The sequence below is a fragment of the Pagrus pagrus genome (genome assembly GCF_965226575.1).
Source record: "Pagrus pagrus genome assembly, chromosome: 24".
Taxonomy (NCBI): domain Eukaryota; kingdom Metazoa; phylum Chordata; class Actinopteri; order Spariformes; family Sparidae; genus Pagrus; species Pagrus pagrus.
The window spans coordinates 9,347,470-9,368,213 of record NC_140206.1 but is presented as its reverse complement, the minus strand read 5'-3'; the positions used below and the strand labels follow the sequence as shown (position 1 = coordinate 9,368,213).

The 20,744-nt window shown below is 44.0% G+C and overlaps 3 protein-coding genes across 4 annotated transcripts; all 3 read right to left on the bottom strand.

Moving 5' to 3' along the window:
* Positions 1-364: 364 nt before the first annotated feature.
* ical1 (islet cell autoantigen 1-like) lies at positions 365-9,800 on the bottom strand. Of its 2 annotated transcripts, XM_084346917.1 has the most exons (15): positions 9,681-9,800; positions 8,577-8,610; positions 8,283-8,457; positions 5,507-5,579; positions 4,520-4,643; positions 4,210-4,408; positions 3,933-4,058; positions 3,716-3,814; positions 3,538-3,623; positions 2,997-3,046; positions 2,691-2,729; positions 2,350-2,556; positions 1,338-1,622; positions 1,145-1,240; positions 365-828 (listed from the first exon to the last, which is right to left on the bottom strand). In XM_084346917.1, the coding sequence occupies exons 2-15, from the start codon at positions 8,585-8,587 to the stop codon at positions 713-715; spliced, it is 1,686 nt and encodes a 561-aa protein (XP_084203043.1). In that variant the 5' UTR covers positions 8,588-8,610; positions 9,681-9,800; the 3' UTR covers positions 365-712. The 2 variants fall into 2 exon arrangements, with proteins under 2 accessions (XP_084203043.1, XP_084203044.1); XM_084346918.1 differs by lacking the exon at positions 2,350-2,556.
* A 915-nt stretch (positions 9,801-10,715) lies between these two features.
* On the bottom strand, positions 10,716-14,846 carry wdr12 (WD repeat domain 12). Its single transcript, XM_084347098.1, has 13 exons — positions 14,652-14,846; positions 14,172-14,266; positions 13,812-13,906; positions 13,556-13,662; positions 13,152-13,267; positions 12,908-13,062; positions 12,779-12,824; positions 12,608-12,693; positions 12,372-12,512; positions 12,056-12,161; positions 11,784-11,916; positions 11,183-11,255; positions 10,716-11,060 (listed from the first exon to the last, which is right to left on the bottom strand). Exons 1-13 carry the CDS (start codon positions 14,690-14,692, stop codon positions 10,983-10,985), a joined length of 1,272 nt encoding a protein of 423 aa, XP_084203224.1. The 5' UTR covers positions 14,693-14,846; the 3' UTR covers positions 10,716-10,982.
* A 997-nt stretch (positions 14,847-15,843) lies between these two features.
* Positions 15,844-20,255, bottom strand: nop58 (NOP58 ribonucleoprotein homolog (yeast)). Its single transcript, XM_084346831.1, has 15 exons — positions 20,103-20,255; positions 19,507-19,583; positions 19,332-19,384; positions 18,984-19,108; positions 18,763-18,899; positions 18,499-18,563; positions 18,244-18,378; positions 17,960-18,105; positions 17,621-17,747; positions 17,276-17,439; positions 17,053-17,187; positions 16,888-16,949; positions 16,633-16,796; positions 16,424-16,542; positions 15,844-16,316 (listed from the first exon to the last, which is right to left on the bottom strand). Exons 1-15 carry the CDS (start codon positions 20,145-20,147, stop codon positions 16,254-16,256), a joined length of 1,617 nt encoding a protein of 538 aa, XP_084202957.1. The 5' UTR covers positions 20,148-20,255; the 3' UTR covers positions 15,844-16,253.
* Positions 20,256-20,744: the final 489 nt, after the last annotated feature.

The following is a 20,744-nucleotide window of genomic DNA, read 5'->3' as shown; positions in this document are numbered from 1 at the left end:
CCTGTGTGCAGCGTGAGCTTCAACTGCTGTTTTTGTCTTGGTGTACAAATAAAGGCTCAGTGAGGCTCAGGGTCCCATCTCATCTCATCTCATCTCATACATACACTATGTCCTGTAGATATTTATATATATATACTCTTCATTAAAATGTGACAATCATGTGCTACCATGTAGAAACGACATTAAGCGGTAAATAGAGATTTTCTTTTACACACAGAGTCCCTTGTCGTGTGCGCACACAGCAAACTGACACACACCCAGACAACACAAACATGAGTAAAACAGAAAAAATCACAACGGCGTTGATAATAAACCTGTAACACAAACGTTCTCTGCGCCCGACAGAAGCGGCGATAACTGATAGTGAAAGGTAACGCATGGGGTTTAATGTGTGCATACGAGTCAGTGTCTTCATGTGTTAACAGTCATGTAAGGAGCTGCAGAGTCAGCTGACAGTGTTTCATTTCCCAGTGTAAAACCTTACAGTGTAACACGCACACACACACACACACACACACACACACACACACACACACACACACAGTGTGGATATGCTCTCGTCTCCTGCTGACAGAAATGCGTGTGTTTCTTTTACTTGGCTGTTGACATGGAAACGTGCTGACATCCAGATCCTTTGAGAGAATTCATACACTGCCCCACACACGCGCGCACACGCACACACACACACACACACACACACACACACGGAGCGTTAAGCATTGAGCAGCTCGTCTGCGGAGCGTCCAATGGCGTCGGGGTTGGAGAGCGGGTCCAGGTCTGCAAACAGGTTGAACCAGGCGGACATGTCTTTGGACCCGGCTGGAGCAGCTGCATGCACACACGCATAAAAAAAAGAAGAATATTTTGATAAATCTACAACACATGCAGAATCCAAATGATTAATTTCCTAGCTAAATCAAATGGCTAAACTGATTTAGATACATTCTACGGACCAAAAATCGAAGAAGGGGAAAATAATTGAAGGATTAATCGAGAATGAAAACAATCAATCCACAAACGAGGAACAAGCGAGGTAAAGGGGCCCCAACAGCTCATTTCTGCCCCGAGGCCCCAAAGCAAGTTAATCCGGCCATGGGAACAGGATGACTCTGGTGACAAGAACACAGATTGAGAAAGATCTTACCATTAGCTGCTGAACTTGGAGTCGGCTGAGCCGATTGGCTCTGACCAGGAGGAGGCTGCAGGGGTGGAGCCTGGAACATGGGTGGGGTCGCCCAGCCTAAAACAGAAATCAGAAGATGTTTGGTTTGAGGTTTCTGTATCACAGGGTGATGTTCAGCGAGCTCATTCCTCCAGCAGAGGGCGCCGTGACTGACCTGTCGAGCTCAGACTGTGATCCAGCAGATGCGAGGGCAGGAAGCCTGTGGGGCTGGGGGGGTTTGAGGGTGGACGCGCCGCCGGCCCGCTACTTGCTGTTCCCGTGCTGGACGGAGGGACGCTGGGAGGTTCGAACAGCCCGAAAGCATCCTGCCACTCTCTGCTGAACTCGTCGCTGGCACCTGGGCCCGGGCTCAGGAGGTCTTTGAGGAAGGCCATGTCACCGCGTTCTCCGTCCTCCTCCTCTGGTCCCAGTCCCATGCCGCCTGGGTGAGGCAGACCACCTGAGAGGAGAGGGAAGGGTGATGCATCAGACCGGAGGCAAATACATTACAGCTGATTCTGAAAAGGACAGATGTGCCAGAGCACCGGTTTGTTACAGCGACGCAGACAGTTAAAAAGGTTTACCATGAAAAATGAAGACGTTAAAGGAGAAAAGAGGCACATAATTAACAGACAGACAACAACTTAAGTAGAGAGAGGTAGTTTTTGATAAGAAGCCTCTTCAATGATAAGCGACATTTAGGTTGAGTAAACCTTTTCCACAGCAGGCGTGTGAGGCACAGGTGCAACTAATGACATCAACAGCTGCAAAGTGCTGCAGTAATTGCAGGAGCGGAGCCATTGTTAATGTTATTAGTTCCACCTGTGCTCCTCCTGCTGCGAAAGAGGTCTGTGAATCAGTGAGCTCCGTCAATAGAAGACTAGCAAGATTCAGGTTAGCAATATGGTGAGAGAACCTGTAAAATGGTTAGAAAATGAAGCCCAGAATATCAAAGAGGTGAGTCTCGGAAGTGAAGGTTCATTTTTCTTTTTCCTAAATGACAAAAGTGAGGGAGACAAATCCCCTTGCTGCAGCTGCAGCAGCCAGGCAGACTGAATCCAGATCCAAAGAGCAAAAGGAAGCAGAGTAGAAATCCCAGGAGAGGTGAATCTGTGCCACAACCACGCAAAGTCAGCTGAGGAGGCAGCTTGAAGCGGATAGAAGTAGGAGACAGCCAGCCAGTTTACCGGTGGGAGGCAGCTGTGAGAGGTCGGACTGGAAGCTTCCGAAGCCCCAGGGCTCAGTAGGGTGAGGAGGCAGAGGCTGGGGCCAGAGAGGAGAGTCAGCTGGGGCTGGGAGTTTACAGGCCATGAGCATCAGGTCGTCGTCGGAGCTTGTTGATTGTCCTCTGAGGTCGTGAAGGGCTGGAGTTGGTTTGGGAGTGTTTTGGTGCGCTGGGATCATAAAGCCAACAGGCAGCCGGTCCACAGTCAGCAACAGTAATCCCAATACACATCTGTACTGTTTATACAAGAAAACACCAAACAGTCTCTGTGGAGCTTCTCAACACACACACAGGAAAACTCACCACTGGTTTGGCTCTGTCCATCACTGCTGTGGGCGGCGTCTGGGAAGACGACAATGTGACATTACAGCAAATATCCAACCCACTGTACGTCACACTTTGGGCCATGTTTTGATGTTTTAAATGGCTAAACATAAGATAATGTAATATTTTCTTTTACACTAAACATAAATCTCTTGGCAATCTGACCTCTGCTGATTTCACACAGTGTTTTTAAGGATCATGCTTTGTACAGAGCCACAGTAACGGCAGAAAAACTGTAAAAATCCACATTAACTTTGGTTTCAGCCTACAGGGGGCAGTACGCACCTGCGTCGGAGGCACTTCCTGATGGCTTGTCGTCATCCAAGGACACCAGACTGATGAAGGAGGAGGAAGGGAGAGAGAGAGAGAGGGAGGAGGGGGAAAAATGAGAAAGTGACTTATCTAGCCGGCGAGACTATTTGCTATTTTTAGCGACGCAGTAGCCTCTATTTGATTTGGAGCTGCAGTCTCAGGTCTGCTACTCTAAAGCCATCAACTACCACATGGATCACTGCAGATCAGCACGTGTACGACCTGCCGCGCACGCACTTACTTGTGAGTGAACACGGGCGTGGCGTTGGCCTCGTGTTTGATGAAGACATAGCTGAGGTGGTTGTGTGCAGAAAAAACAGACAGAGCGGAGAGTGAGGGGAAAACATGGAGATGGAAAGCAGCAGGAGTGTGTGTGTGTGTGTGTGTGTTAATGATGACAGCGCAGAAAGAGGAGAGTAGTGGCATGAAAACAGAGACAGATGGTGTGGCAGGACAAGCCTCAGACTGCATTTGATTCATTAACAATAAAAAACTGTTTAGTGTCTTCTCTCACTTGTCTGTGTGGCTCTGTAGAGCCTTCTCCTTCTTATCCTCTTGTTTCTGCAAGTCTGTTAATTCCTCCAGTGGGTCTCGCAGGTCCTGTAGGAAGGATGAAAACAGTTAAATGAAATATAAAGGCATGGATTAAGAGAGCAGACTGGTGGTTATTCCAGTTGTGTTGGTTCAAGTACCTTGAGTGTGGTGAACTGATACGGTACGTGTCCCTGGAAGGCCTCGTGGATTCCTGACATTGCGTGGGCCGTCTTCTCCCAGAACTGCAGCAGAGTGGTCTGCCATGACAGGACAGAAATATTGACGAAAAGACACAAACACACAGGTAGATAGAAGAAGGTAGAAACTGGCGACTCCTTTCAAAATAAAAGCTGATTAAACCCTTTGAAAACGTACCTGGTAGGTACAGAGGGAGTGTGACAGCATGTTGCAGCGGCTCGCTCCCAGCATGTCCACCTTCTGACACACGTCGTTCTTCAGCTTCTCAAACCCGCCCTTCGTCCCTCTGACCTGGGCTTGGACCTGACAACAGAGAGATGATGAAAAAATTTGGTAACAGGTAAAACAGCTAAATGTAGGTGAATGACTCCTTTCTCACTGTCAGTAAACAAGTTTGCCAAGTGTTCGAAAACAAGAAACTCTCTCAAGTGTTTCAACAAGTGACCCGTCCCACCTTGCGGAACTTCTCCAGCTGTTTGTAGGTGTCGGGGTCCAGCTCTTGGGAGACGTCTTTCATCCAGAGCAGAGCTCCTCTGTACTCGGTGCGGGCCTTCTCCATACGGGTGACTGTCAGCAGTGTGTCGGCGATGGCGCGCCGCCTGAACGTCTCCACTTCCTGGTGCAAGCGGTGCAGTGGCGGGCACAGAGCCATCCTGAGGGGAAAGACAGAGATACAGTACATCAACATTTCTCAACATCAAACAACAGATTCAGGGGAAAAATAACACTGAATATTCATCGCATCATTATTTCCTGCTGCTGACCTCTGCTTGGCGGAGGTGCACAGGGCCTTGCTGGTGGCGTCCATCATGTTGCCGGCCTTCGTGCGATCGTGTTCGCCCTGGAAGCGCAGGAACAGGCCGAGCTCGTTCTCCTCTTGAGACAAGCCTGGAGAAAAAAAATCAAAAAGAGAGTTATAAATAGTTTATATTATATAAGAAAATGTCCAGGCTTTATTGAATCGCCTTCTTTTAAAAGAAGACAGAAAAATAGCTTGACGGTGAGTAATTCTTCAGAACAATGAGCGATGTATTTTTAAAGATGACTTCCTCATACCATGACGGTGGTGCTAAAGACACCACTAACACTGTTTAAAAGCATCTGAGGATAAAATCCCCCAGGGTTTCTCCAAAGAGGAGGAAATGAAAACAACATGTCTCTTCGACATTATTATGAACTTAACTGCATCTTAAAGTCCGTCATCATAAGTCCTGACACTCTGTTAAGTGATGTATAAATCGGAAAATGACAAAATAAAACTTAACTAACACACATACTCATAAAACACCACCTATTTACTGCGAATGAGTGAGACAGTAGCGAAAATACAAAGCTAAAAATAATGGATAACTAAATAAACCAGATAAAACCTCCTTTTCTATTTAGAAAACATGGTTAGTTGTCTCCTGACTAATCCTACAGTACATTATGATGTCTGACATGAGTGCCTCCTGCTGTCAGGGAAGAGATTAGAGCAGCAACAATTAATCAGACAGAGAAATCTACTTTTCCATACAAAAACGGTAGAAAACGCTCTTTATAGCCTCTCAAATCTGGAGATTTCCTGCTTTATATCACATCAAATTGAATCTCCTTGGGTTTTGGACCAACTGATATGGAATTTTTTCACAGTTTTCTGACATTTTAAAAACCAAAACAATTAATCAGTCAATCTAGAAAATAATCAGCAGATTAATCAATGCTGAAAATAGTTGCATCATGTAATGGGTGTAGCTTCCACTGGCACTCACGTGTGATCCTCTGCTGATACTTCTCGATCACCTTCAGCAGCTCCGTGCACGTGGACTGAACCGAGCGGAAAAACTGCAAAGACAAAAACAGGCCCAGTTACAAGACGTGACACGTAAAACAAGTTCATGTGACAGCTTCGTCCTACTCGAAAGACGCTTTCCACCACTTCCTGTCACTTGTTTCAATTGCTTTTAATTGATGATGTTTGTCGCTCGGTGACGCAGCACTCCAACCTCTCACTCGGCAAACAAACATATTTCTCTCTCTCTCTTTCTCTCCGTCTGGCAGTCGCACGCCTCTCCTCCCATTTGGCAGACAAGCGCAGGGTTCGTCATGGCAACACAGATTTCGAGGCCGCTCCAGCGCTGCCGTCTGATGGAAAGGGAAGATTGAGGGACGAAGGGGTCACCTCGACTGTTACGGCCGGCTGGTTAACAAAGTGCGCCGGCGTTCGGCTCGAGAACAGCGTGTTGTCGGGAGACCTTTGCATTTAGATACGAGGCTGGAGCTTATCAGAAATGATTGCGTGTGTGTTTTCACGCTATTACACCGCTATTGTCCGTAATGATGACATTTCTGGAAAATTACACTCCTCTGCCACCTACTCAGCCGTGATGTGATGTTTTATATGTCAGCATCAGGCAGAAAAATCACAGTGCAGACAACAGGTGTGAGCTATTGTTGCTACCAACACTGACAGTGACTTTGTTCTCTTCGATCTATTAGTTTTGAATTTATTTATTCACTTATTTATTTCTTTTGACTTTCTTTCTGCATTTCTGCTTCGTTGTGCAAATTATTTTAGTTTCAGTCCTCCATACATTTTAAACCAGGTTTAACTTAAACTACAGGGCACAGAAGTGGAGTTTAAGACACATTATGATTTTAAAAGCACTCAGGCAGACTGTAACAGAGCAGAGGGAGGAGGTGACCTACGTGGTTACTGATTAACTGCAGAATCAACAGTCGCTGCCTTCAGTCTGTGCGCCTCAGCAGTGACCGAACACCTGTCAGATCTCTAGCCGTGCGCAGGTCTACACTCCTCTTTAACTTTGAGATATCATCATCGAAATGATGTTTATGTAATGCAACTGCTCTGTGTGAGTCACAGCAATATGGCAGGAGGAAAAACGGAAGCAGGTAGCCAGCTTTGTGTTAGTGTCACCGTTTCCTCCGTCGTCAAGACAAAGCAGCCGACACTGATCGAAGGGAAGGACGCCACAAAGTTTGCTTTTAACTTGGTGAAACAGTTCTTTAAAAAAGACTTTAAACTGAGACTTTAGCGGAAAAATGGACAAAATTAGATCCGATGGCCACAAAGCAAACGCCGCTGAGATGAATTTTAAAAATGCCTTACAGCTAAACGGATAAAATCAAGTTAGCCGTCCAGAAGCGGCTCCAAATCTAATCTGCCCTGCTGGTTTTAAAACGCTCCAGTGAGCTCAAAGTCGAGATGAAACATCTGAAGGAGATCTTCAGAAATCTGTATGTGCTCTCACGTCTCTGTCAACACTTTCCCCCTGCTTTCTGACTTTGTCTCCTGAACGGAGGCACAATGAGAGCAGCAGGACAGAAGAAGCCTGATCTCGTTCCAGAGCAAACAAAAGCCTCACAGTGCGTCTCTCTCTCTCTCCCTCTCTCCAGCAGCTCAGTGAAACTCGACCACGTCCCCGTGTCTCAGCCTGTCACAACTAAATGCCAGCCAATCCAAACTGTCTGCTCTCGTTTGTTGCGGCAGTGAGAACAAACTGTACCCGGTTGACATCACTTTGACAGCTGTGACGTGGTGTGACTCATCTCTGCTGTAATAAAAATTGTTATGACAAGACAGCTACGAAGCATCTCCGCAAATATTCAACACCTTGTGCCAACACTCTGCTACATAACCGCTCACAGTGACCCACAATCATAGGTTCCTCTTTAATGTCAGAAAAAAAATCATATAATATCTTATGTATCAGCATGTCTTCTTTCTATGACATGACATGTCTTATTGAATCATTTTAGACACATTTTTCCTAATTCAGCCTGAAACATTTGGCATCTCTGGAAACGTTTGGATCTCCACTAGAATCTAAAATAAAGTTTTGTAGATTTAAACTTTAAAGTTTGGCTGCAGGGCTTCAGTCCGGACTGTAGATGAGAGAGCCAAAGATGTTGTCGACTGGGTTTCAGAAGGAGACAACGTGATTGCAATTTTCAATCCGTGTGCCTCAAGCGTTCTGAGAAGGAAAGGTCAACAAGTTTTGACACGACAACTCGAATCAGAGTCGTGTAATATTAAATCATCCATCTTTACTTACTGAAAGATGTGCAAAACTACAGGTTCGGTTCTTTTTTTGATTTTGATTTTGAATATTACTGGAGTGCACTGGAGAGCTGGCATGGACAGTGCAACAATCGGTCTCTTTCTGAATGAAATCTGACTGACAATCTCTCACATCGTTTGTTTCACAAGTGCCAATTTGCATGATGGGATACGGTTTTCCTTTCCAAGCTCCACGGTGAGCCCTGCGAGTGTCTGTGTGAAGCGTTTGGCACTGTATACTGCTGTGCTTTTAACTGAGGTAGAATATAATACTCCCAGTGGAAGAAAACACTCACACGGCAGAGGGAGTGGTGAGAACATCTGCGACTGAAGAATATAACCTTAAAGAAAATCAGCATTTAGGAGCGTTAACACGACTGATTCTCACCCGCACACTGGACGGAATAAGAAACACAGCTTGTGTTAGAGGTCTAAAAGCTGGAGTTCATCTCTCCTCTCTTTCCTACCTCGAGCTTGGCGTCCAGGTCAGCGTCCGAGGCCACCACGTACTCGTCCTCCTTCTTGCCCGTGGCTTTGATGAGGACCTGCTTGGTCTTCCAGAACTTCTTCTGCATGCGAGCCATCACCGAGCTGTCCTCCCCGAGCAGAGCCCGGCCGCCGCTCAGCATGTCCCCCGCGAACCTGTAGACCAAAGCCCAGTCAGCGAACCTATAGTTTCTACCTGACTGACTCACAACGGCAGTATTTCATATCAGTAATGGCTGCGGTTTTCTGTTTTATGAATATGATTTCACACATACCCGTCCATCATTGGATATCAGCCGTTTTTCTGTTCTGAAGACAAAGAAAATAATGAGGTTGATTTTATGCTTTAGAAGAATCGAAATCAAAAGAGAATTAATTTCCAACAATTTGGAGAATCAACTAATCATTTCAGTCATTTTTCAAGCAAAAATGTCAAACATTTGCTGGTTCCGGCCTCTTAAATGTCAGGAATTGCTGCTTTTCTTTGACATTTAAGATAATAAATGAAGACTCTTTGGGTTTTGGACTTTTTGTTGGACAAAAAGAAGCAATTTGAAGACATCATCTTGAGCATTTTTCTGACATTTTACAGACTAACCGACTGATCGCTGCTGAAAATAGGGCTGCAATAGTTAGCTGTCCATTTGGTTGCATTGTTTTCCTTGTTTACATAGAAAGACATGACAAGGACATTAACAGGAAACTGCAGATTTTGCCTGCTATGTGAGATTTTGTGTAAAAGTGACTGGCTAATGCAAGTGGGAGAGACAGAAATAGTCTGAGTGTCTAACAATGAATGAAACAACAGAAAAAATGACCTCCTGCTGGTTTTCCTGTTGAATTGTGTACAGGTGCACACAAGGAAAAACAGCAAGCATGGTACCAGAGCTGACAGCTGTTCCCCCAGTGAATTATAATCGAGTTATAAGCGGTTATCATCGAGGTTTACTGTCTTTGCCTGGACCAAAAAACTCATCGGTGCTACGGGCTGAAAGAGCTAATCTAATACGGTCCTCGGAGCAGGGATCAGACACCTGCGACTCCAGAGTCAGGGGAATTGAGAGCCAGCTGGCTGCCTGTCGACCAGGTGTTCAGTTACAACAAACGCTGCCTTCATAGACGCCGAAACAAGAGGCAAAGCCCAAGCATCACTCCGATGTTCATGAATACTCAGAATAAACTCGTGACGAGGTATAAAAGCAGAAATTAACGTCAAGAAAACGTCAGTGAAGGAGCTTGTAGTGTGCTAGCAGCAGTTTAGCTAGCAGCAAGTGTCGAGGCCAGTGCAGAAATGCCTTGTGGACGTTTACTTCAACGAGTCCGGTTTTTAATTTATAGTCTGACATTTCATTTAAAAAAAAGGGTGAATGTGCCTTTACCTTGCTTTAGGTTTTGTCCCAACAGACCGAGCATCTATGCGGCGCAGCTCAGCTAGCCTCCTCTCCCGATGACCGTCATAATCTGAGTCACAGAAACAGGATATGCAAAGCAGCCGTTGCGCCGTTTGGTCGCGAGGGGTCGCTGCTGTTCCGGCCACAGCGAAGATCGTCTACGGAACAGATGAGCCGCTATAACTAATCATGTGTTGCAGAGGTTCAGGTAAAACAAGAGGATAGGTGTTGAATGTATATGACAGAAATCTGTTATTGCAATTTGGCTGACTTACAACAATAAACCAACATTAAAACGTTGAGAATTTTGAGAAAATAACTCGAAATTATCCGAAAAAAGCCATAATTATGTGATAAAAAGTCATAATTGTTATTTTAAGGGTCGAAATTATGAGACAGAAAACATTTCTGTTGACTTTTGATCTCATTCTTGTCACTTTTTCCCCATAATTTCAACTTAATCTGATAATCATTACTTCTGAATCTCTTAATTTAGACTTTTTATCTCATGTGTATGACTTTATCTCATAAAGTTTATTTACCATGGTAATTTTTATGTGATTTTTTTTGTCAGGTACATATAATCAAAAATGCATGGTTATTCTAAATTTTGACACATATATTTTGATATCAGATATCAGTCTCCTTGATTATTAATAATCAGCACTAGCCCTGTTACATACCAGTCAATCCCTACTGTTCTTCCCACTTTGAAATTGTATTGTAATAAAACAACCAGAGTGAGAGCTCATCATGCTAACCCCTCTCTGGTCAAACCAGTCTGAGGAGGAAAGTTTCCAGTTTCCTTCAAACAGGTTTTTCTTTTCTTTTGCTCGCTAAAACATGAGGAAGTTCATAACGTGCTTCAAAAATATGAAATATACCAGACCATAACTTACAACAATATAATGGAAATTTCCCAACATAATCGCAGTCACTGATTTGTTGCTTGAATCATAAATAGTCTTAATCACCACCATCATACATCGGCATATCACAACTCTAATATCAATGAAACAATAAATACAAGAGACATTTTCGGAGACAAAATTAATTTATACTTTTCTCGGGTTACAGGAAAACGAAGGCATAAGAAAATATGTGTAAAAATTGAAGGAGGGTTAAAAATAACCACAACAGCAACGAACGAGGTGAGGAAAGTTCAAAACCACTGCTGCTTTTGTCCGCCTGTCACAACAGTGATGTTTATGTTGTTTATATATATTTTTATATATATGTCTGTCCATTCTGTGTGTGTTTTGTGATGGATGAGCTGGATCTGTGCAGAGTCTACGCCCCCGCATCCGTCTGACAGGCTGAGTGTCTGTAGGTGTACAGCTTGTTATCTGCACCTCCGCTCAACATGAGCTGAAAATAGAAACAGAAGAAGAAAACAGGAGATTTTTATGTATTGCTGACATTAATTTCCCACTGGATCAGGCACCGATTGTTCTTTGCTTTGGGATTATATTTTTGGAAAACAGTCTTACCCCACTTTCTGTCCAGTCCACACAAAACACTTTGTCTTCATGGGCTGCCAGGTCATACAGAGGAGCCTTAAAGCTGTGACACATGAAAGAAACGCATGTTAACGTCATTCACTTAAGCTGGTTAATATAGAGGTTTATTACACAAAGAGTGAAGAAGATAAGAGACAAACAGCACCAACCAAAGAGTGGGCGTAGGCTGAAGAAATAGCTCCCAGCTCTATATAACTGACCCAGTATTTTATTCTGACAAAGACAGGAAGCTTGCTCCAAACGGAGCCGTCGCCGGGAGAAAGCTTTTTATTTCCAGGCGTGAGGAAGGAACAGGATGTCCCGGTGACCTCTCATACTTAAATACTGACCTTGTTGATGCTCAGTCTAAATTTTCTGTAAAAGTACAGAAGAACCGGGATCTAATCCTCCTGTTTTGAAACCAAATTTCTAAAGTTTGATGTACTGAGTAGGAGCTAATGGGCTTGTGCCACAGAGAGGGAAGTTGGAAAGGAACAGAAGACGGACAAACACATAAAAGATCCTTTAAGTCCCAATGGGTGCATGTTACCGCCTTCTGAGGTACACGCTCTAAACTAAGTGCTGTACAGACCTTCTGGTGTCCCACAGCTTGACCAGGTTGTCGAGGGAACCCGAGACCAGCTGGTGCTCATGTGACGGTGCCCACTTCACTGCGGTGACCCAGCCAGTGTGGGAGGTCAGAGACAGCAGCACCAGCGACCCGTCTGGAGAGGAGAAGAGGCGTTTAGAGCCGTGAAGAGGAAGAGTGAGGAAGTGCTCACAGGGGGCGAAAATAAAACGCCGCCGCTAAAACAGCTAGGATTGTACTGAGAGACAGCGGCGGCGTTTAGAGATCACTGGTACCTTTGGTGCGAGGGTCCCACAGTCTGATGTGTCTGTCGGTGCTGCCCGAGGCCAGCCGTCGACACAGAGGCGAGTAGGAAATACAGTTAAACACTTTGCTGCCCGTCTGTGGAGAGGACAAAAAACATCAGGTTACTGTAGAAAATACCAAATATACAGGTGTCCAGGTGTTTTATATTGTGTTTGCAGCACAGTACAGTACTGGGCTTTATTATTATTACAATTTTTATATCTGAAAACTTTAAAAAAATGCCTGCAGTTACAAACTCCACCTGTAGCCTGAGAGCCAAAAGCCAGGGCACAGTGTTTTTCTCACCAGCGTAGTCTTCATCCCGCCTGTCTCGACGTCCCACATGCGGATGGTGTGGTCCCACGATGCACTGCAAACCTCCTCGCTGTCGCACCACAGGACGGACGACACTGCCTCATTGTGTCCGGATAACGTCATCAGGGGAGTCTGTGTCAGCGTGAGAACATGTGAACCCTCACATTCATCGAACATGCGAACTTGAGCATCGGTTTCCATATTATCAAACCTTATAGACGACTCACCCTGGTCAGGCCCAGCTGCTGAGTCTTCTGTTTCTTCCTCGGTCTGTCGGCAGGTTCTTCAACCTCGTCGGCCTCGTCTGTGGGCACTGACAGCGCAGGAAAAAGGTTGTAGCTTGGCAGAGATTTGCCTTATATTCGGTAAAGCTTCAATCAATCTTTCTTGCAACCTACCTGCTGACCAGATCTTCAACATTTTGTCCCAGGAGCCGCTGCAGAACTGTGAGGGAGCAACACAAACACTTTGAATACTCAATCCTGATCATTCCTACTTCTTCTCATCCACTTTTCTTCCCTCTTTACCTTCGAGCCGGTGGGGTCTGTGGCGACGGTGTCAACGCTCCCCGTGTGCCCCCGACAGCAGTGTCTGGCTTTCACCTTGTTCCTCTCAGAGTTCCACTCCCACAGCAGGACGGTTTGGTCCAGAGAGGCCGTCAGAAGCAGAGAGGTCAGACCGTCTGCATGAAAAAACACCACAGATGTTTTAAGAAGGGTTTGTCATAATTTAGCCAGCAGAGTGGATGTCTGGCATCGCCGTCCTGCTCACCTCTTTTGACCCAGGCTACATCTTTCACCACATCTGTGTGTCCGGCCACCGTCATCACCGCCTTGCCCTCCGCGGACCAGATCCTGGCCGTCTTGTCGTATGACCCCGTTAGGATCCTGGAAAAATGTGGAGATTACAGAAGATTTCAAGCACAAATATATTCACACTACAGACAAGTAGTAATGCAGTCTTAAACAACAGTCCTGTAAAAATCCTCCTCTCCCTCTTTATAAAATTTGTTCTCATGTTGCCTTACTGTTATCTCACCTTGTTCTACTTTAATTATGTAAGAAATCTAAATAAAATATTATCCACAAAAACTAAATTTGTGTTGTGTGATACCAGAGAAATGCTGATGAAAAACCTGGTATTTCTAGTCTGGGGTCTGGTGTATGTCTCCTTACCATTCAGCATCTGCATCTACGGAGCTGATCCAGTCATCGTGCATCATACACTCCTCTGGCTCTGGTGCTGTGATCCGCTCTACGTACTCAATCTCCACCACGTCTTCCTGAAACAGACACACAAACACTGATGCATGAATATCAAACTATGTGTTCCCAGCCGATCCCGTCCCTGTTCCCGGAAATATAAATGGAATGGCATTGCAACAGAAACTAAACAAATCTAGTGAGGTTTTAGCGGTGAGGCTGGTCTTACCGTCGATATGCCTTCTGTGTCCATGTGAGAGGACAGAGACGTTCGCAGGAACTGACCCCGGACCAGGAAGTCGAACTCCACTTTGGTGTGAGACGCTGTAGAAACAAAACAACATATGAATTCAAGACATTACAAGTATTTTTGATCAAGCACTGAGATTTTGTGAACGATCTCATATAATTTATGTAGATATACGCACCCATATAAAACCTGACATCATTTCTTTCACAATATGCTACAGAAAGACAATTAGTCATAGTTTTAAACAACCCTGCTGCAAGTGGACACTCAGCCGGGCAACTGTGTGCCAGAAAAAGTCAAACACACTTGCAAATGTGTAAGTAAAGTGTGTTTCTTTACCATTTTTAGCCTCCAGTAGCTTGTTGATGACATTGCTGAGGTCCTGCACTTCAGCTCCAGCAGGGATGGAGAATGGGACATCATCTACAACATACCTACAAACAGAAAGCTGTTAGATACAACCATCAAATCCAGACAAACATATCTGACACTAAATGGATTAATCTGTCATGTAGGTTAATGTATATGGCTGCAAATATGGAGGAGAGAGTGAAACACGATACAGCACCTAGATTTCTCATATCTTATGGTTGTTAGCATTAGCTTAGCGAGCTAAAACATTGGCCACGAACTGTTAAAGGCTAATACGAGGCTAAGCAAACATTAATAGTGCACATTCACAGGTTTAAAGCCGAGTAGTGTTAAACAATGATGTCGCAGTGTTTACTGCAAGTTACAGCTAGTTAGCCAGCTCGCTAGCCATCTTGTCTTTTTTTTTTTTAGTTTTTTAATGTGTCCTTAAAAGAAATCACCACTCACCGTTTGTTCTCCGTGAAGAACCTCGCTTGTAACTGCGACATGTTTAATTATATATGTCTCTTAAACAACACTAGCTATAAGAATATAAGATATGGGTCAATAGTTAATCTGGTCCTTCATAACACATCTGACTCTCATGCAGTCGTGCCATGTGGTGCGAACGTAAGGCGCTTCAGCAGAGCACAGATGCAGACGATCGATGATGCGGATCTGTGCTCCGCTAGTAATGCCTGGCCGGAGTAACTCGCCGTGCCTGTAGCTGTTATTTGCCAAACAGCGACTACTGTTGACACAAGTGGCTGTGCGGGATAATGGCACACTGCGTTTCTATTCATTCACTGTAAACAGACTCCAGTAATGACAGCTCCACAAAGCATATCCAAAGTTAGCTAACATTAGCCACAATAAGCTAATGATGCTGACAAGGGGGTCATGCCTATGTTCCCACAGCCCTATGTTCCCACACTTTTTGGGTTAGGGAAGGGGAAGAGGTTAGCATTAGGAAAGTGGTTAGGGTAGGAGCATAGGGCTGTGGGAACATAGGCATGCTCCCCTTACAAGTTCATCTCAAGAGGAAGACAGAATTATTGATCTTTCCAAAGATATATAATCTTATTCTGAGTGCAGTGAAGCATCTGTAACACTGATTCATCTTTGAACTGAATTAAACCCAGACAGTGAAATAAAAACTACATTTGGTAACAAATACTGGATATAAACTAAAAAATTGCCTCAACTGATGTCACTCAGTGGTCAAGCATTTTGGGTAATGTAGGCACCATGGTTGAAGAGGAAGTAGAATGTGTGAAATATCTTGGCAACATCTCAGGTTCAACTCTTATCAATTTTGATCATTTGTTTTCAAACTGTCCATAATGAGTCCAACAGTTTTTAGCATGCATTGCTAAATCAGCGTATTGCTTAAAAAAAATGTTGCCTACACTACCCACAATGCAACTAAGCCACTAAATGACATCACTGGAGGCAATCTGTCAGATTATATGCAGCTTTCTCTGGAGTCACACAAGACTTTATGCTTCTTTTTTCACATTAATACTCCAGGACCTGTAAACACACTTTAAACTGTTAAAGTGGTGCAGTTATCCTTTAATAAATGTAATAACATTGAATAATCGAATAAATGTACTCTACATTTTTATACTGACCAAGCAAATAAAACCAAGACACATCATTACAACAAAAAATGTTTATTTCACCAGGGCGGATGTTCAGTCTAGGACAATAATAAAGAGAACTGGGGAATCTCAACTCGTTCCTCTGTGCTGAATTGGATACAGATGTGTTCACAAATAAAACTGATGATGGTAGATTACAAACTTAGTACACATCATTTAAAAAATAAAATAAAAATTTACATTATTCACTCATCTTAAGTATGGAAATACATGGTGAGATTTCAAACCACAGCTTACTCAAAGCTATAAAAGTGGATTCCACCGTTTTGTTCTTCAACATGAACTCTTTCTGATGTCCTGAAACAGGCACTCGATACAGTATTGCCCTGATTAGATATAAATGTATGACACAAAACTAAAATGACATAAAAAACTAGAACAGAACATATATACACTCTCCACTGTCTCATTCATCATCTTCTTCCTCCTTGGCTTTCTTTTTCTTCTTCTTTTTCTTCTTTTCCGTTGACTGCAGAAAGAACATAAGTCAAGTTAGCACAACAAATTTTCAACACTGGGAAACAAATCATGAATCGTCTCAAGTCTCAGGATCAAGTTTATAAAACATAATCCTACCTCTGTTACAGCTACTTCTTCCTCCTCCTCTTTTGGTTCCTCGGCTTCAGCCTCTGCCTTCTTATCCTTCTTTTTCTTCTTCTTTTTCTTTGGGGTCTCCTCTTCTTCCGCTTCTTCTTCTACAACAAAACATGCACACAAAAAACCCTTGAGCGTCATGAACACTTGTTGACACACCACAAGATTCGTCTCATTCCCACTCCACCCACCTTCTGGTACTGCTTCTTTTTTGGGCTTCTTGGCTTTCACTACTGGTGTTTCTGGCTCCTCAGCAGCCTCCTCCTCCTCCTCCTCCTCCATCTCCTCAAACTTCCTCTTCTTTGAGGTGGAGGGAATTGTAGAGTCGCCGGATGGATCGTACATTCTCACTTCACTGTGGAGAAAAAAAGTAGGCATTTAACAGATATCCTATTTACATGAGGAATTATTTCATCTTTGGAAAAGAGCAGGTTGTGACTCTTCACCTCTTGTGCTGGTATTTGTCTGCCTTTGCCATCGCTTTGCCTGTTCCACTGATTCTGCGGATCTGAGAATGAAAAATACAAACACGATCAGATGACCAGCAGAGAGCTCATAGTTACTACATATGACATTCATGATTAATATCCTTCAGTCAAAGTGGTACTTACTCCTCTCTCCTCAAGCTGGCGCAACCTTGCCTCCAACTTGGCACGGTTCTCTGCTCCCATTTCTGCATTTGTGTCCTCTCCCAGGGCGTCATAGCGAATAGCCAGCGCTGCTTTAGCAGCCAGCATTCTAGAGATCTGGACAGAAAAATAAATAGCCCATGTTTATCTTCTACCAATCAGACTGATGATCATAAACCGGTCCAGTTACAGCTTCTAAACATACCTTGCCCTTATTCTTGGCAGTGGTCTGACCCACTAGGGAGGCGTGGTAGATGAGGCCGTACTTGGGCGTGTCTTTGCGGGTCTTCAGGGCTCTAAACAGAGCCTTCTCTGCGCCAAGGATCTGCACTGTGGACGCTGGATGCTTTGCCAGATTCAGAAGGGAACCTTAAACACAACAAAGACAAGTAAATACGATGCTCTCCCCAGTGCCTGCCAAATGTTCTCTTTAAGCAAGCTCAGATGAGGTAGTGACTTAAAAGCATCAGGCAATTTCAGGAAAGTGACGTAATGTCGTCATCATCACCGCTTGGCTGGTTTTTACACAGTTCCCTTTTCAGACACATACCTGCATGTGAGATGAGACGGGCGCCGACCAGCTCGCCCACCATGACTGTCAGGTTGGGGGCGATCGCCATCATTCGGTTCTTCAGGTAGTCGTACAGCTGAGTGCGGTAATCTGTAATCTCAATCACCTGCAGCAAAGAGAAGATTTAGACAAATGATGAGAATATGGTTTGATTCCCTTCCTGTACGTTTATATTCAGAGCAGGAGTCTTGAAATGTGACAGTTCAGATGAGGTAGTGACTGAAAACCCACATAATTTGTTTCAGGAAAAAGACAAAAGTCGTCATCATCACCACTGTCACTCAAGCTCTCAGATTCTTAAGGACGAATAAAACATACCTGATCACACAGGTGCCTGATGTTGCCGATGTCCTGTTCCGACACCTCTGTTCCCATGGAGATCTCAGCAGCCAGTTTAACCTCGGCCTCGATTTCCTCAGGGAGGAGGTCTGACAGATCGGAGCCGGCCACGTTTGTGCGATCACCTTTAGACCCACAGAGACATTTAGCCACTTAGGAATACTGTCACTGTTACTTTAATGCATGTAAATTTAAAGCTGCAACTATGGAACATTATGTGAACTAGTTTTTAAAAAAGGGACACAAATGCAGATTATTTTTACCAATTTTGCGGACAGATTTGCAGTAGGCCAAGTTGTCGGTGACGATTTTTCCCAGCTCGGGAAAGTGCCAGCCGTACCACTCCCTGCATCGCATAATGTAGTTGTTAAGCTCCTTATCCAGGTCATCTAACAGAGCTGAAGAGACAATGAAAAGTCAGTCAGTCATTGCTTAATAATTAAAATAAGTTGCAGCCCTACCCATCCATAAATAGTGTAGCGCCTTTGTTACATTACGCACACACAAAAACAACTTACATATGGCTTGCACGATCATAGTGTCGACTTTGTCCGGACTGAACTTCAGCTTGTAACGGGATAAACTGGAGAACACAGAAAATAAGGTTTATTAGTGAGTTACATCACACTCCAAACTATTTTTGAGTGTAGTATGCCTTAAGAGAGACTGCTGCCTCAGTGGTAGTGACGAATGCTGAGGAAAATCAACAGGAAGTTTCAGACAGCAAGTGTAATCATAGGCAGCAGTCGCTTTTAACAAAACACTGACTGTGCTGCATTTACCTGTGAGCCAACCCCAGAGACATGGCACTGATCTCTCTTGGAGGAAGTCCAGTGATCAGGGCCTCCATCTGGCTCCTGATGCATCTCATCAGTTCAGCCACGGCTGGGCTGTGGACACAGCTCAGGTCCAGCTTTTCCTGAAAAACACCAAAACTGGTTAGGGACCCAACTCTGAGCTAGTGAATACTTGAGTGAGTGTAACAGATTGTCGGGTCACTTACTTTAATAACACCGCCCAGCTTCACATCACTGATGGCCAGCTGCTCATGGGCCTCCTTGGCAACAACCTTCTTCAGGACTTTCTTCAAGCTCTTGCCAATTTTTCCCTCGACAAGGGCAGTGGCAGCTGAAAAACAGAAAACAGTCAAACTATTGTACTTGAGGGGAACATCTAAAACAGAGGACTAACTACCTCTCTTCACCATCTAAACTAGCTGCTAACGTGTCACGAAGTGGTCTCAGCGGTAGTGACGTATACTGTGAAATGCCTCATGTTTAAATCAGACACAGAAATGCATCACAGACCACAGATCTCAGGTGTACAAGAGTGCACAAACAGGTGTCATTACCTGCCAAGGCCTCTGTTGTGTCCTGGAACTTCTCAAAGTGCTTCAGTTTCACACTGAAGAGGGAAAGCAAAAAAACATTTAGGTGAAACTTCAACTTTATCAATCAATGACAACCGTCTACTTGAGTCTGTAACACAAGCTGCTCTGGGCAGATGAATGTTGCATCGACACTTACACTTTATTCGCCTTTTCAGGAGTTTCAAACTCCTTATACAAGCTGTCCACTTTTTGCAGTTTGGATTCATCGAGGACCTGAAATATAAAAAGACACTTAAAGTTAATTGTCATCTTTTTAAATAGATTTTAATCAGCAATGACGGGCTGCACGTGTAAATGAAACACTTTAATGTAAATTACCCTTAAAATAGGTGGTTAACGCCACAATCTTGTAATGCTGATCATTACATATCATCGTCGTTTGCTTCATTTACATTGTGCACGTTAATGTCGCTTTATGAGAAGTAGCGACATGCACTGAAGTCAGCCTCCACATGCACACGTGGTTACGAGGCCTTTCAGCTGCTAGCTAACTTAGTGTTAGCTCGTGCATCAGCAATGACACTCGTGCACAGGTACAGACCTTACACGCACACATTCACATAATTGAGGATAAATTAAAAGATTACATTAATAGTTGTCTTCACTGTCTGCTAAAACCGAACCAGCGTGCGCTGTGAGTTACTAGCTGCGTAGCTAACCTAAGCTAACTCGGGTAATGACGCGTATTTGCCGCTATTTCTTTAAATGACAGGAAATAAAAGAAGCACATACCTTGAATATGGCATATCCAGCGGCGGTCTCAAACAACACCAGCATTTTGGCCGCCGGTCAGTCACTTTATAGAGTTTGTACGCTCTCTGATTGAGAGCCGTCAGGTTTTTCTGGTAGTCACCACGCTGCTGCTCCGACTGTGGCTGAAGCACACGCGGGGAGAGCGAGCAACAGGAAACTGCTGGGTTGCCAGTTCCGGTGAGTCGATATCACCCCCTACCAGACGTGATAGTGTGATTTTATTGATATTTTAGCAGATTTTAAACACATTACAAACATGATTTGATTTTAAGAATTTTTAATATAATCTTTGTGTCATTTACGTCATAAGATGTTTGTTTAACAGTGCGTAATTACGTTTAATTTCTCAAAAAATAAATAAAAAAGGAGTTGGCGTATGAAAAAAACGCTCGACACAGCTTTCTGGCGCTTTTTTTTCCCGACATAAAGATGTTATCAGGTGTTAATATATTTCTAAGCTTATTGAACATCCTGCAACTTTATCCACATTTCTTTAAAAGTAGAACACAAATTATACGCTGTTTTCCGCTTCCCAACCTGGCAACCCAAGAGGATTGTCACCTCAAACCTCGCGAGAAGTTGGCAAAAATGCCGGTTTAAAGAAAATACATTAAATAAAAT